The 16,060-nt window shown below is 40.6% G+C and overlaps 2 protein-coding genes across 2 annotated transcripts in view; both read left to right on the top strand.

Annotated features, from left to right (window-relative positions):
- The window catches only part of maip1 (matrix AAA peptidase interacting protein 1), a 231,636-nt gene that overhangs the window by 188,196 nt on the left and 27,380 nt on the right, over window positions 1-16,060 (top strand). The window lies entirely within an intron of this gene.
- lrrfip1a (leucine rich repeat (in FLII) interacting protein 1a) overlaps window positions 1-16,060 on the top strand; it is a 46,745-nt gene that overhangs the window by 12,187 nt on the left and 18,498 nt on the right. Inside the window, exons 2-8 of the mRNA XM_054614917.1 lie at window positions 6,194-6,280; window positions 12,169-12,186; window positions 12,363-12,434; window positions 13,411-13,452; window positions 14,346-14,396; window positions 14,597-14,632; window positions 15,960-16,025. Of these exons, the coding sequence (XP_054470892.1) occupies window positions 6,194-6,280; window positions 12,169-12,186; window positions 12,363-12,434; window positions 13,411-13,452; window positions 14,346-14,396; window positions 14,597-14,632; window positions 15,960-16,025 (372 nt within the window). The remainder of the gene's footprint in view (window positions 1-6,193; window positions 6,281-12,168; window positions 12,187-12,362; window positions 12,435-13,410; window positions 13,453-14,345; window positions 14,397-14,596; window positions 14,633-15,959; window positions 16,026-16,060) is intronic.

Below are 16,060 nucleotides of genomic sequence, written 5' to 3'. Positions count from 1 at the left end.
ACGTCTGTGGCTTTAATAGTGTGAGCTGAGCGTTCTAGCAGCCACTCCCTTTTTAAGCAACATCTGGGAGGTTTATAAGGTTATGCAAAGAGGAAACAAGCGTTTTTTCCAGTAAGTCATCATGACCTTCAACTGGATAACAGGCACCCTGTTTGTATCCTACGTCATTTAAATCATCTGAACCGCTTAGCTGGTCAGAAATCAAGAGTCATTTCTGTGTGCTCTCTTTGTCCGGCCCATCAGCACCCACGGTCATTAAAATACCCGGCCATTTTGGTTCATGAAGGCTGGCACTCAGGGTGTGGGAATTCAGCTCACTGGAGACATGAGTCATACCAGAATGGCATTTAGATCTGGTGGGACGTGAAGACAGGACGCCCTTATAGATTATCAGGAGACACAAGGGTTCAGGCTAACAGAAGCCAGGCCAATAGGTTTGTCCTTTGCGGTCACACACACTATATGTAGGGCTGAAAAGTCTTATTAAAAATCACTGTATAGAATCAATAAACAAAGCACCAGTCTTTTAATTTGGATTGCATAAGGTTTTGTGTGCAGAAAAAATGTAATTCTTCATGTAATAACTTTAAGGAGGTATGACACTATATGTTGTGTTTTTAAAATCAGAGCAGCATTAGTTAGTAATTCATTTTTTTTAATTGACCATCTTGAAGGAAAACAACACCTTTATAGTTTTGAAATGTGAAATAAAGTGTTAAATGTAATTTTGGGCTTCATAACATAGCTCTTGCTTGATAAAACAGCAAGTCAGGACTACGAGTACGGAGGAACTACACTCTGTTACATAATCCACCTTTACACAATATGTTTGAAATCAGCCTTCCTCTAAAGAATTCTGTTTTTTTCCTTCTTTTGTCAGCATCCATTTTTGCAATGAACTAGCTCATTTGCTCTCAGGAGGACAGTCACCCTGTTGAAATAGTGCTGAATTAGAGCAGGTTTGATGGAACCGGAGAGCATGTGGGTCAGTATAAATAGCTGTAGAGGAGGAGGAAGGATGATGTGGGATTCTGTCTTTTGCCCTATTTAGATGCATCGGTCTGATTAGAGGCCTACAGTACACACTCGTAGGATCAATATGTGTGGACACTCAGATGATCCAGGATTCCACTCACTCCTCACTCACAGTGACTGACATAATGGTGTGTTTTGATAACTGCAAGAAGGTACTTTCTTGAAAGAATTGTATTATAAACAGCAAACTTCAAGTTTTTGAAGTAACACAATGTTTGCACAGTATTAGTCTTGTCGTTTCTAGTTGGTTAATAAACCAGTTGGGCGAAGTTTTGACGCTTCAAGGAATCTTGGGTGGCGCCCGGTAAGTGATCCACCTCGGAGGGGAATGCTGACTCGACACTTTACTTTTGTTGTTGACATTTTCGAACTTTTTTGGTTTCTAAAATAATAGTAATCACAATTACTGTTGGAGATTATTTTGTTCATAATTGAATAATAGCATTGGTCCTCAGGTGTGCAGATTACCGAAAAAGAAGGGACTGTTTGTGCAGGTTGTTTTAAGAGTCATTTTCTAGTAAGTCTGTTGTTAAATGCTTCTGTTGTCAAAAATGAACCCAAGTGTGTGTGTTTTTAAGCATACAAAGCACTCCCACCCAGTAAAGAAGGTCTAAATGATGAAATCTTTCACACCTCTTAGTTTCAACAGGGTTTTGATGTGCTGCTTCACTCAGACTAGTAATCCTGAAACTAGCAGTACAGAGACTGACTGACAGTTTACAAGGTGGCATGAACACAACTTTGCACATGATTTATAGGAGGCAGGAAAGTCTGAATGCTCACTCTTCCGTTTTCACTGGCTTTACATTTATTTTTGCACCAGTCATGCTGGACTAGTAGATGTGATCTACTAGTATATTTTACCTTAGCTGAGACCAGCTAAAAAAAGGCCCCTTCCTTTTACTCTGACGTTTCAATGACTCACAGAACTTTGGCGCAGCATTTCGAAGCGCTATATTCATCCACATTTTTCGTTTTGTGGTGTAAATGTCATGCCCTTTTATTATATATTCTGTTGCCTTTGCTGAATTATATAGTCGCATCCTGATCAGGTCACAGGGTGCTCCAATAGACAATCGTTAACAGCTGATATTCATTCTAAATAGTTTGGTTGGTGGTCTCTGTGGCTTAACAGAGGAGCCGATCAGATGCCCTATCGTTTGTGAATTAAACATTTTCAACACTCAATTGTCTCTCTTTAATTCCCCCTGAGAGTTAAGAGTAAATAGAGATAATTGATGCACCTTTATCCGGTCCAAATAAGTTGACTGCTGTTATTAAACCAATATTGTACTTAGTACGGCCTACATTACTACACTGGGTTTGGACAAACTGCTTGCGTTGTCTTCAGAATATTCTCCCAGCCATTATTGTAAGTCATGTCACAGTTTAAACAGAGGATCACAGAAGAGGTGATGGCAGAATGTGAGAAACATTATGTGTGCTAAATAAGTAATAACACTTGGAAATAACTCTTGTTTTTGTTGGGTGGGTTTTAATGCATCCGGACAATTCAGAGAGTGTCAAGTAAGTTTTCATTCACAGGAAAGTCTAACTCAGTATGATATGATTGTCTGCATATCCTGGCACTTTTTGTATTGTGTCATATTGTATGTGGAACTGTAGCACCCACCCATCTGTCACCGACATTTAAAACAGCTGTTAACATATTTGCCAATTAATACAACCCCAAACTGTTTGATATCGAGTAACATGTTGGAAATGTCCATTTTGTTCCTCTTGCCTTTCATTCAAATGAAGTCATTAGAAGGTCTTGTGAAAGTTAATGTCAGAGACAAATGAAAAAAGGAGTAAAAGTTCTCGACCCCTGAGCGTTTTTGGTAAAGCGAGATTCAGTGCTCCGTCCTCCTGTTAGTGTAGGTTTTTAGGAGCCGTATTTATGCTGCTGGAGGCCAAAAGACTGACGTCATGTTGCTCCTTTGACGCTGCGACTTTGTCAACCACAAGGGTCACGGACGATAAAATGTGTTGTGAGACCTGTACACTCCAGCGGAGATGCGTCAGCACAGGTACAGGCGCTGTGTGCCTCTGAAATGGGCAATCATTGACTTAGAGGAAATGCCATTTAAGGAGGCAATGAGGGAGCGACGGGGGGAACAGCAATCAGTAAGGGCTATTTCTGGAATACCTCCCTCATCACTAAGATGAATCTTGATTAGTTACAGTCAGTGTTTACAGAGGACAACATTCTCTTTTTTTTTTTTTTTAAAAGGATGTCTTGGTACCCATTCACGCAGTTGAGCAGAATGTGCTAAACGCACGCATGGCTTGCTGCAGGGTAAAAAGCATCTCTACTGATGCAGCAACAAGCCTGCTCTTCCAACATTTTAGGCCTCTGTCGCCCATCTCTCCACTGCTGGAACCCTTCAAGTGCAGGTTCAAACAGATGGATATTATGTCTGCAGACTTCTGAGCTCATAACTTCAATCCTGCATCTATTACTTTAAGAGCGTACACACCTCATTTATGGAGAACAAGCATTGCTGCAATGACCTTTTTATAGGTTGCACAATATTGCATTGTGAAGTGACACAGGATGTGGACAGGGCAAAGCAGCAACATGACCGTGCAAGCAGTTTTGTGATAATTCATATTATATTAACAATATTGCAACATATTGCCTTTTTTTGTGTGGTGACTACCACATAGTTTAAGTGAATATAGAGCTTTGAATTATGCAGTAGAGGCGCTATGTCACACAGTAAAGACAATATACATTACATACACATAGTACGTTTGTTTTGTGGTAATTAATCAGGGTAACAAACCATAATGTAACCATAACAGCACTGCCAGTCAAACACAATATGACATCACTCACAAACTAACATATAAAAATGGTAAAATAAGAACTTTTAACTATAATATTAAAATTGAATATATTTAATAGCAAATGCTGTAACTTCACATATTCTAATAGTATGCTAAAATGATTAAGTAGATTTCAAGTGCTAATTGCAACTGGGTTTTTGCAACTAAAACTGAAACCTGGTTCCGTTCCTGACAGCAGGGTCCCAGTCTGTCAGTGTCTTGTAACTAACACATCTGGGAAGGTTGATGGGAAGCTAGTGAGGGATGTTGTCCTGGTTTGTGGAATTGAGACGTTTGTGGTTGAGGTGAATCGGCACAGCCGGGTTCCTGATTCAAACAGAGCTTCAGTGCGGATGCACATAAGCATTGTGACTACATTATTGGGCAGCTGTGGCTCAGGGGGTAGAGTGGGTTGTCATGTAATCACAAGTTTGGCAGATTGATGCGCTGCCCCTCCAGTCCGCATGTTTAAGTGTCCTTGAGGCGCTGAACCCACGCCAGAGCACTGCTCCTTATGCTTACGACGGGTTAAATGCAAGTGCAATTTCATGAATGTGGCGATATAACCTGATGAAGGTCTACGTACCGAAACGTTGTTAGTAAAATATATTTATACGCAAGTTAAGTAGACAGTGTGCGGGAGTTTTTGTTCTATGAATGTGGCGATATAATATAAAGGTTACCTTCTTTTTTCAGTTTCTACTTGAAGTTTTAGCTGAGTGTTACTGTTTAAGTGTCAGATAAAAATGTTAAAACACAGACTGACAACCAGACCTAGAATTCTTTTGTTCTTAACCATTTTTTTTATTGGGTTTTGCAGGATAGTACAACATGCATTTTATAATGTGTCATTAAGGAACAACGACATGTATTTTTTTGTAAAGAAGTGGTGGTCAACCAGGCAAGGTTCTGACAAGTGAAGCTGATGCAAAGTGTCTTAAAACTTGCATTCTCTCTACTTACCAGCAGGGGGTGAATCCTCTGGTTGCAATAAGAAGTCAGATTGTATAGAAGTCTATGACAAAAGGACTCTACTTCTCACTTGATTTATTATGAACTTCTGTTCATTTGTTGCAAAAAGCCACGATAGCAACAGGTATAATCGAAGTTGGCGACAGCTAAAACAACGAACTGGAGGCTTCAAAACGGGGGTCCACAAACCAATGGGTGTTGCCCGATGACTACTTCTTATATAGAGTGTATGGTGACCAACATGCTAGAACAATAACACAAGCACATACTTGCAGGGAAACAAGCAAACTGGAAAGCAACGGAAACATGTAATGTTGATGATGTTGAAATGCTGTAGCTCTACTCTTTAAACCAAAACAAAATGAAGAAAAAAATACGTAGCTTTATAATTGCATTGAGTACAAATGGCAGAAAGAGAGTTGAATATTTATTCATCTGGTTGTGTCCTTGAGGAAGAGAAGATTCCTTTAGTTACAAGAACAGGAAATGTTTTTTGTGTGCCTGACATGGCTGTCCAGGGAGAAAGGGTTAGCATTTAAACCGACTCTTTTCGTTGTGTTTTCCTGTTACTTGGTCACGTTGACTTGACATTGGGGAAATGCATTAGTACGATGGCAGGAGGGGTTGCAACGACCCCGCCTAGAGGCAAACAGACTGCAACAGCATAGTGTTGGCCACAAAGCTAGAGGAAGGAAAAGCTTACACACACAGTCTGTGCGGCGCACACTCATGAGTCGTACGTGCTCTCAGAGAGGTCCTTTTAAGGAGAAGGCCCTGCTCTTACCCGAGCGCTGAGTGGAGCCGAGGGAATGCCTTCAAATACAGAAATCTAAATACATACGCGCATTTACACGTCGTCATGACTGCATGTCCGCATGGGTCTTTAGATTCTCACAAGGTTGAAAACTTCTAAATACAGTCCACTACATCTGTTCACAGTTTAAAGGACACTTGATATTCAGTGTTTATAGACAGTGCTACAACACTGGTAGTCCACTCTACTGCCACATACTGCAGTGTAAAGTCTTTTATAATCTATTTTCTGATTGTTTTTACTGCTTCAACATGCTGAAGGTTTATAAGCATTACTTCTGTATAACTATTAAACCCTGCAACTTTGGTTGAATGTCCATTTATTCCTCAAAATGTGACAGTTGCTGAAACCTGTGGTGCATTCACTTCCCAACCACAAACCTCACATGTCTATTAAGAACTCTATCCAGGAACTGGACGATTGGTCACACGCATGTGTAGATGTTTGCCACTCTAGTCCAGCTAAATTGGCAGCTGTCTCATTTCTCCTTTTTTTTTTTTCTATTTTCTCTCCCCATTTCTTTCTTCATCTGCCGCTCAGGCCGAGGCCAGGCTGGCAGCCAAGAGGGCAGCCAGGGCAGAGGCCAGAGAGATCCGCATGAAGGAGCTGGAGCGACAGCAGAAAGAGGTAAGAGTCCAAACACACTATCACATTTAAAAACTATAACTGTGAAAGGGCATCACGGCCCGTCGTACCGCCTGGTGGCATATGTTGGTTTGAAGAGTTTTATCCATGTATCACTTCTTGTAACACTTAAATTCTGCCTAAACCCAAACCGCTCAACATATGGGGAAGGTCAGCGTAAGTAATGCAGCACTTTTACATTCACCTTTGTCACACTAAGTGCTGCTGTCTGCCATGTAGCTTGATAATCCATGATCCTAGAATAACAAAAGGATTCCGGCAGACTTGTTGGTACTTTGTTGTTGGCAGTTCAGACCTACAGCATTTCCTGTCAACAGTGCTTTACGCTCTTAAACTGTGACTCTTAAATCCTGGGGTTATGGGTCAGAGGTGTAGACAGACTGCTGTAACTGCAGCACTGAGAACCGCCAGGGGATCTTCTAGTTGTTGTTCATAGAAAGTGCAGAAAAAAAGGTAGAGATCGGAGAGAAAACACATTGTGTAGAAAGGATAACTTGTGTTGTACTAAAATGACATTACCATCCCTCCTGCATTTATTTCAATAACTATTACACTGCAAAAAGTGAATTTGCATGGCCCAATTAAATGTTACACTGAATATTGAATAACTGATTTATTCTTAGAGGCCATCTGAACATGGTGTTTTTAATATACGATGCAGAACATCTGGAACATTGGTGTTAAGGTGTCACTTGTGCGGCTCATCTTGGGTCCTGATTAAAGTGGATTTGTATTGAAGCAATGTTTCCAACTATAAAACACATTAAAGTGAGTGGACCTTTGGTAAACGGTATTGTTATCTCTTACTCAAAAAGATCCATTGGTTTAGGAAACATTAATCAAGTAAAAAAGAGGTAAAGTAGCAGTAAACATGGATACTTCTTCACAGTGTGGCTCCCTACTGTGAAGATTAGCACACGTTCAGACAACGCAATGAGATGAAAGTCCTCGAAGATGCTCATTAATTCTCTCTGAAGAAGGCTTTGAACCTTTTTCCTCTTGATCTCAGGCCAAATAAAGAAAAAAAATCTTCCAAGACTTTTAATGGAAACTTGTCAAGTCACCCATTTAGTTAGATCTGCTCTTGAAATGACAAGAACTTTTGTAGATGTAAAAAACCAAAAGCACACTGTCACACCTACTATGGTTCTTAATCCAAACCACAGTAGATCAGTTATTAACATTCTGTTTTCTGTAATATACACGTTTGGAAGGACAGTTTTAAATATGAACAAACTGTCACCTTGCCAGTTGGTTAAGTCATGGTTCTTTTAGCGTAGCCTTGCCTCTTAGGACAACTGTAGCCTCTGTAGTTGATACCTTGAGGCCTCTGATTGGGGGATTCCCTCCAAGAATAACTAGGACTTGATCAGAAAGGCCTGCTATGTACAACAGGTATTACATTTATGTAAAGATGGATTCTTCCTTCACCAATATTTATCATAGTTAAGTACAAAGACCAAACACCCTAAAGCTCTGGTTTGCACCCTTTGAGACCAGCACCTCCAGTGCCAGCGTTGGCACCGGCACTACATTCTGATTTGTGTTGAAACAGGTGCAGAGCAGAAACATGTCTGTGTGTTGTGTGATTGGACTGCAGGTCAGTGGTGTGTTGCTTGAGTTTCTCTTTCTCTGGTTTAACACCTCTGATCAGCACCATGGGGAGTTGTGCTTTTCCTAGCTCACTTATCTTAGCCTGAGGTAATCCCATACACACAAACAAACGCCTCTCACCCGACAAAATGTAACCCTTAAAGGTTGCTTATAGGCGTCCAGAGATTATTTGGTGGTTAAGACCCCTTTAAACTGTATTTACATGTAACTCTGGTGGTTTTTTTTGTTGCTTCTCATTATAGCAAACCCTTTTCCCATTAAGGTATACTGGGATAATCAGCGTTCCAGCAGCACTCAATTATTCAGCAATCAAAACACAGGCGGTGAGCCCCAACAGCAACAATCTATGTGTGCACATTCACACATACACTGGTCTTACGCACTGTTAAGCTGAGTGTGTGCGCGTGTTTGTGTGTTCCTTAAACCCCTTAGCCGAGTTCCAAAGTAGCTTAGCGGGGAGTGTGTTCCTCGGTCCAGCCTACAGCAGAGCGGTTGTTGTTGCCGTGTTGCTGACATTAGCGATGGGCCGCCGCTCTCACAGCCACCTTTGGGACTTTTGGACGTTTTCTCACACACTGAAGACAGGACTTAACGGTGGATTAGTGGCCGAGTAGAAGCAAACGAGAACCGTGTGGTTGCCTTCGTCGTTCTGAGCTCAAATCTGAGTGCTCCGTCCCGTCCTAATCCTGCCTACATGACCGGCCGTGGTATTACCTGCTGACTGCTGGAGGATGCAGCCTTTTCGGGCACCCTGAGGGCAGCAGGACGGCCGGGCGTCGGCTGGCAGGGAGGGGGCTGAGGGCCGCCCTCAACGGGCGCCCAAGAACCCCTCCGATCAAGAATGGGAGCTCGGTGAGTTGAGCGGAATGGGTTCAAACATGCCAGCCAATTGTGTAACTCAGGGCTAACTGCTAATTGGCTGTCCAGACTCGTAATTGGAGATAAGTACGCAGGCAAGATCCCTCCAGTCAGTTGCCGATCTGGTTTGCACTATTTATTGATCTTTGTTTTTATTTACTACTTCATGCTTTTCTGGCATCTTTTGTATGGGGAAGGTCAAAACAGAGTTAGAGAGTCAGAGCTCATGTAGCACAGGAAGTTGCTTTGCATTAATCTGTGTTAACTATTATGGCATATAGGATGTGTTTCTTTTTCTCTCTAATATTTGAACAATAGGGATATTTTGCACAGAAATAATGTCAAACTGGTGCTTTGCTTTACACCTGTTCTTGTGAAACAGTAATGTATATCACCCCACCATTAATGGAAAGATACTTTAGAAATACGTCCAACCTCTGCTACTCAATGACACCTGCTTGTAAGGGAGGATGTCTCTGTTTTCATGACTAGACAAGGTGAAGCGCGTTCTTTGAGTCTGCTGCAATGCAGAGGTCGACATCACGGGGACGTGAACTGTCATCTCGACCCAAGCTGTAAATTAAGAAGGCAAGAGGTCGTGCTCCCATTGATCACCTAGGAGTGCTGTTGTTGCTGAAGCAATGCTGTGGATGCAGAGGTCAGCTGAGAGTCGATTACTGAGAGCCTGAATTACAAAGCAGCCAATCCATGTATTGGGCAAACATACAAGGGAGACAGTGGTAGTAAATCTGGATTTAAGTACTGAACCGATGAGGTGCAGCAGTGAGGGTGGGGGTGTGTTTTCAAGTGTGTGTTGGATTCATTGGGAAAGCACCAAAGCGCAAAGAGATGGTGTGTTTTGGAATAACGCATGTGACAAATCAGCCTGATCTCACAGAAATACGTCTTCACAGCGCGTTTTGGGTGGTGGCATCTACATGAACTGGCCACAGAGGTTGTTAAATGTACGGGAGCACACAATGTAGTGATGCATTTGTAGTCATATACACTGACATCTCTGAATAGTAAATGTCCAATGAAACCCCATGTGAAAGGACAAGATCAAGGTTTCTGCCCTTGTTGTGAGTAGGAGCTGTGATAGCTGTACTTTTATTAAACGACTCAACAATGTTTAATAACTCTATGGCTAAAGGATTATCAAGACAGCAAACATGTAGATTGAAATCTCCCACAATTAGAACTCTATCATAGTTCTGCATTACACTAGAGAGGGGGTACGTAGATTAAAATGCACTGAGTTTAAGTGTGCCCTCCAATAGTGAATCACAATGACAAAGGATGAAAAAGTGTCCCATGAAGATGAGTGAACACTTAAAATAGTTGTTATGAACAGCTGGGAGTCCTGACCCTCCACCAGATAACGTGGGCTGGTTGAAAAAGGAGAAATGATGGGGTGATGACTCTATCAGGGGGACAGCGTCACCAACCATACGCCAGGTTTCTGATATCATGAACAAGTCTATTGTGTTAGAGATGATATAATCTTGACTATTAAAGGATTTATGGGAGAGGGACTTAATGTTACAGAGTTGCCAAAAATATGCATATGATTTAAATGAATTAGGTTGTTTGTGTTTTTACGATTTGGTATGGTCTACTTTTGTTTTTTCTAAATACATTTGAAACATGAGCACTGGTAACATGGCTATAAGAAGGACGAGACCTGCTATTACATAAAGCAGGTATATAAAGGTATATAAATAAGAGAGAGAGGGGGACAGCCCTTACTGACTTTTGGGATGCGGTTCATGGTCTCTCCTTTTGTAATTCAAATATGATTGTTTAATTTATACCTTACAGTGTTTTGTACATTATTATTTTGTGGGTATTGAGTTACTTCATTTACAGTTTCCACAACAGGAAGCCCAGAGTATAAGTTTTAGCTCGACTACAAAGCTCATGTGTTTTGGGACTACAGCTCATGTGTAGTCCCAAAACTCTCCAGAACAACTGAAAAGGGATACAGTTTGTGTCTGCTGCAAACTATTAATCACAGAGTACTTGGCTAATAGAAATACACAGCAGGCTGGACTTAGCAAAAAGAAAGGTAAGGATATAAACTAAGGCATAGATATTCAAGCAAACGTAGTTTAACAGTGAGAAAGAGGAGGAGGAGAGCTGGATGGGTCTAAACAAACACCGGACTTTGGGACTTTTCCCAGAGTTCTGTGAGGCATGTTGAGACAAATAGAATTGCACATTTGATGTAATGTTGCAGCCATAAATAACTTAATTTTGGATTTGAATATTCCACGCCTTATAAGTGTAATATTGCTTCTTTTTTTTTTGCAGTTAAGAAGAGTGTCATGTAGCGCAGTGATTGGTGACGACAAGGCGCCCAACCAGGAAATAGCCCTTCACATAACCTTAAAACCAAAACTTGTTACTTTTTTTTGTAGGGATTACATGAGTGTGTGAGCTTTAGGGGGGCTGGTAGGTCACCTTTGGGCCGAGCTAGGCTAGCTGTTTACCCATGTCACCAACCTTATGCTAACCTGAGCTAACTGGCTGCTAGCTGTAACTGCACAGACCAGATTGGTATAAATCATCTCATCTAACTCTCTGCGAGAAAGAGAACAAAAGTGTTTCCCTAAATGACAAATTATTCTTTTAATGGGCAATCTAATAAGAATATTGGGGTTCTGGTTGTTAATAATCACTTTATTTGAATGTGATCTTGGATTGCAGTCTTCTTTTGCTGATCAGCAGTCCTCATTTCTTGTGTAACACAATAGTTAAAGGCCATGCTGCAGACACAGCTTAATGCTTAGTTGTTCGAATACAGTGAGAAGTATAATGCTTCTTTAATCGTATAAAGATTTAGTGATATTCATAACTATACGTATCCCAGTAATCCATACAGGGCAGCATAAGGGTTCTTTGGTCATGTGTCACCTTCAGAATCCTCATAAATTCTATATTATATTATATCCTCATCCTCATGATTTTTGTTACATTTTCACAAATTTGGATGCCTCATTTGATCTTGGTTCTAAAAGTCTTTGGTACCAGGATGTGTGAGAAGCTAGTTGTTTGTCACAAGATCTGTAGTCATGGGAACAAAGTGTATGCCACTGACACCAACCTGAAGGAACCATGGGAAAATGCCCTGTACCCAGTCTAATAGATCCTCAGCTGTGTCCCTGGGTCAGTTACTGTTGGTCCTACATTCCTGAGCACCTCTATTAGCAGAAACCTGCCTCTCTACGTCCTCTCTGCATGCTGTCTGTCTTATCTGGCATGCTGCTGACTACCGTTATTTTTTAGTTTTAATTTGTCTTCTCATCTCATTTTTGATGCTGATTTATTTTCTTTTGTTTGTCCCTGTTTCATGTTTTGATATCCTCCAATCTTTCTCCTCTACCTCATCGGCGTAGATCTTTCAGGTGCAGAAGGTAGGCCTCCTCGTGCTCCTTTCCACCTCCAACATCATTTGATTTAAGCATGGTTAAACAATTGTTCCTGGGCTTCAAATTGTGCCCAAGAAAATAATGGAAGTCTGTAACCTGTGTTCCGTTTCCTTTTTTTCTTTATTTTTTTTTTCTTGTCCTCATTTTCTGTCCCTTATTAGAAATATTATGGCTTGAACACCAAAATAGACGACCGAGCGGACAGCAAATGGGGAGATATTGAACAGTGGATGGTACAGTTTCTGTGCTGTGATGACATCACTAAGCACTACGCATGTGTTTCTGTGACGCTTGTACTTCTGTCTGTCGGAAGCTTTTGCAGTGTGCCAAGTCTGCTCTTGAATTCCAGATAATTCCCATTGAGCCTTTTTAGAAAATAACAGATTATAAAGAATCAAAGCCTGGCCATTAATGGTAATCCACTTATTCAAAGGAGCAGGGTGCCCGTTTGGCTTTGAATCAGCCTGACCATCTGCCCCGTTGGTGTGAGACTGCATGGGATTTATTGTGTTGAATTCACCACTTTAGTCACTTAGTTTGATTCGTCCCAGCAGCAGAGTTTTAAACACTACAATGAGTGTACTCCTAGTGTGTGGTGTTTGTATTCGGTTAACCGCAGTGTGTTTTTTCTGTTTGTTTACTAAAAAGATTGTTGCAATTTGAGGTGACTGTGTTTCTGCATGGTTTTCGCAGTGGTTTGTCGGCTGGATAACTGGCTCAGAGTGGTGTGTTTTAAGGACATGCATGTTTGAAAAAAGTGAGTTCTGGATTTGTTTAATGCCGGAATTGTACAAATGTGTTCAAATGTACCAAAAAGCAGGTGATGTAACCTGGTGTCCAATTGTGTATATACATGTGTTCATTCGGCCACATATCACAACATCTGATGAATGACTGTCTTGCCCAAAATAATTCCAATAAACTATATCACAATATCTTGATCCTAAAATGAAATTAAAACAGAAATTGTCAATGACTTTGAAATTTTAAATCCTATTGGTGGTAATAAAAACATGTCATTTCTTCTTGGAGTGGACATCACTGGGATCAGTGGAACGACTGACCTTAAAAGTCATTCAGTACCTCTACCTCCCTCATCCATCTGTGTCGTGATCTTTGACATCTCTTTCTCCTCCTTTGCACCCTTCACCTCCTCTCTTCTCCATCTGCACCCCCTCCTTTCCCCTCCCCTCCTCCTCCCTCATCCAGGAGGACAGTGAGAGATACTCACGTTCTTCACGGATACAAACGGTTTGTAGCCCTGCCTCTGTTTCCATGTCCTCGTGCCTTTCCTCTGTGATCATGTCCTCCACCACTTGGAAAATGTTGAATGAAATACATGGAACTCAGTACCTCAGGATTATAGATTAATATGAATATTTCAGTAATAGTTCAAAATAATGTGGTCCCAAACTTATTTTATAATAATAATACAAATAAATAGTAAATGGTAAATAGTAAATAATGATGATGATGATAATAATAATAACACAAACAGTTACTAATATTTAGTATAAAAAAGTATTTAATTGTTTTAAACTATGCTAAATAAAAGGAAAAAGACATCAATATTATTTTATTTTTTCTTGGCCTTTATTGGGCAGAATGTTTTTCCCATTGAGGAAATGAGCATATGCTGTTGCCCAGAGAAAGAGCGCCTCTTCCAACTTTTTTTATTGGGGGGTGCTCCAACTTTATTTGAGCAGCCACGCCAAATGCTTTTAGTTGAAAATCTGGTGTCCCCAGAGCATTGCCAGCTGTTTTCTCCAAGAGGAAAAGTCTATGGACACCCAAACTTAGCTACTAGCCTTAGCTAGCTACACTAACAGTCACTTTTATTTGACAATGTACTGTAACACAGCCCTGCAGTTCATTTTAGTAATTTTGAGATGTGATTTTTCATGTTTTCTTTGTATCTTTATTTATTGTTTTTTCTCACCTTAATTAAAGGTCACATAAAATACACATCAGATCTTCAACACACATTTTCAAAAGGAAACTCTTTTAATTGAACCATGTGTCCTTGCAGCAGGAGACGTCCTGTAGGAATCCGCTGTTCACTGTCATTTTTGACACAAATCATACACCGTGAACATTTCCAACCAGCCTAACCATCCATTTCAATCTCTCACTCTCTCACACAGCTCTCAGACGAGGATGAGCGGATGTCAGTCGGAAGCCGGGGCAGCGTCAGGGTCAGTATCACTCAAACAGCACATGCAAGAATCCCAAAACACCTTTGAGCTTTTTGAATTACCAAGATGGACCTTGTGTCTGTCCTCAGTAACTCAACAAGGTGCTGTCAGTGTGGGTAGCACTTGTTGATGATGATGATAATCATGATGATGATGATGATGATGATGATGGTGGTGGTGACGGTGTGTCTTTTGCACAGTCGGATCTTGATGCGGTTGGGGCTTATGGTGGAGGGGTAAGGGTTGAAGATTTGTTGTGTGAATGAGTCGTTGTTTGACTAACAGTTTAATTTGAAGACCTCAAAGCATGCAGTAAATCTGTCTTATCGTTGTGAAGATACATCTCTCTTCATAATACAAAGCATGTTTGTGAGCGCAATCTATGGAGTGAATTAAATGGATTTGAATTTGAGTTTTATATTCTGTCCATTGTTTGCAAATGAAAGTGCAGTTTTCTTAGGGATCCTACATTTATAGTTTGTGTTTGTAAGGGAACAGTTCTGATACTTTTGGTTAACTTATGCAATGTGGCAATATGTAGGAATTATAACATGAATGTGGGCTAATTTAGTGAGTTTCATGTAATCCCATCAAGTGATTATGTTCGGTCATGTGCTCGTTTTTGATGTGGGAAGGGTCATTGACTACCTTGGAGTCAGTTAGACTGGATTTTGACCAAAAGGAACACTGTGTGCCATAGAGCTATTATTCTCCAACCAAAACACAGTGTGCACTATTTTAGGCTCTGTTATGTCTCAAAAATGTTAAGAGCCATTTCTTCTGTGCTATGTAATGTGGAAAGATTGTTCATATTTATCATTCTCATGGGCGTACGAGATCCTGGATATTTGGATCAGTGAGTTTCAATAGCTGAATCAATTTGTTTTGTCAATTAACTTCATGGTAAAGTGATAGTTTGGAGGGCCGAGGAGGTACTTATCCAAAGTCGGTGTATTACTGACCGAAGATAGAGAAGCAGACAAGAGTACCAGCACAGGAGCAATGCCATGTAGGAGCTAAACGTATTTTAGACAACTAAAAATATATATATATCACTTTAAGTGTGCGCTATATTTAGAATGCTTTCACCGCTTTATCTTTCCGTCAGACAGCCTTTTCCGACAGGGAACTAAAGTCGTTATATCAATCTCTACTTTCTTCAAAGCCACAAGACTCCTTTGATAAAAAAGGCGTCATTATACCTTGAAAATAAGGAGTTTCTGATCTACTGCTACCTCAATCTGTTAGTTAGTTAGTTAGTTAGCTAGTTAGTTAGTGCTTTGAAGAGCGCAAAGATAACAAATTCAGTTCTCTGTCGGAAAGGGCTGTCCGAAACACAAACCATACCTTTGCATTTGCTGTCTGGTCAGTGTAAAGGGTCCCTTGTGCATGTATGTGTTGTTTGTTGCTTGGATTTTCCTATTAATAGTGACCGTATCTTTAATAATTAACAGTATATTAATAATGTTACCGTGTATATACTATTTTAGAGGTGAGAAAATAATTGTCCAGTTATCTTGCTCTCGCCCTCCACTGTTCTCCCTCTCTTTCTCTCACTCTAAGGACTCCTCCTCAAACTCACTTAAGAAGTCAAAGAAAAAGAAGAAACATAAGCACAAAGACAAAGATGTATGTAAAAGCTGATCCTGTAAATGCACAGAAAC

The sequence above is a fragment of the Anoplopoma fimbria genome, chromosome 16, assembly GCF_027596085.1.
Source record: "Anoplopoma fimbria isolate UVic2021 breed Golden Eagle Sablefish chromosome 16, Afim_UVic_2022, whole genome shotgun sequence".
Lineage (NCBI taxonomy): Eukaryota > Metazoa > Chordata > Actinopteri > Perciformes > Anoplopomatidae > Anoplopoma > Anoplopoma fimbria.
Note: the sequence above shows the minus strand (reverse complement) of the source record. Positions and strands in the feature narration are given on the sequence as shown.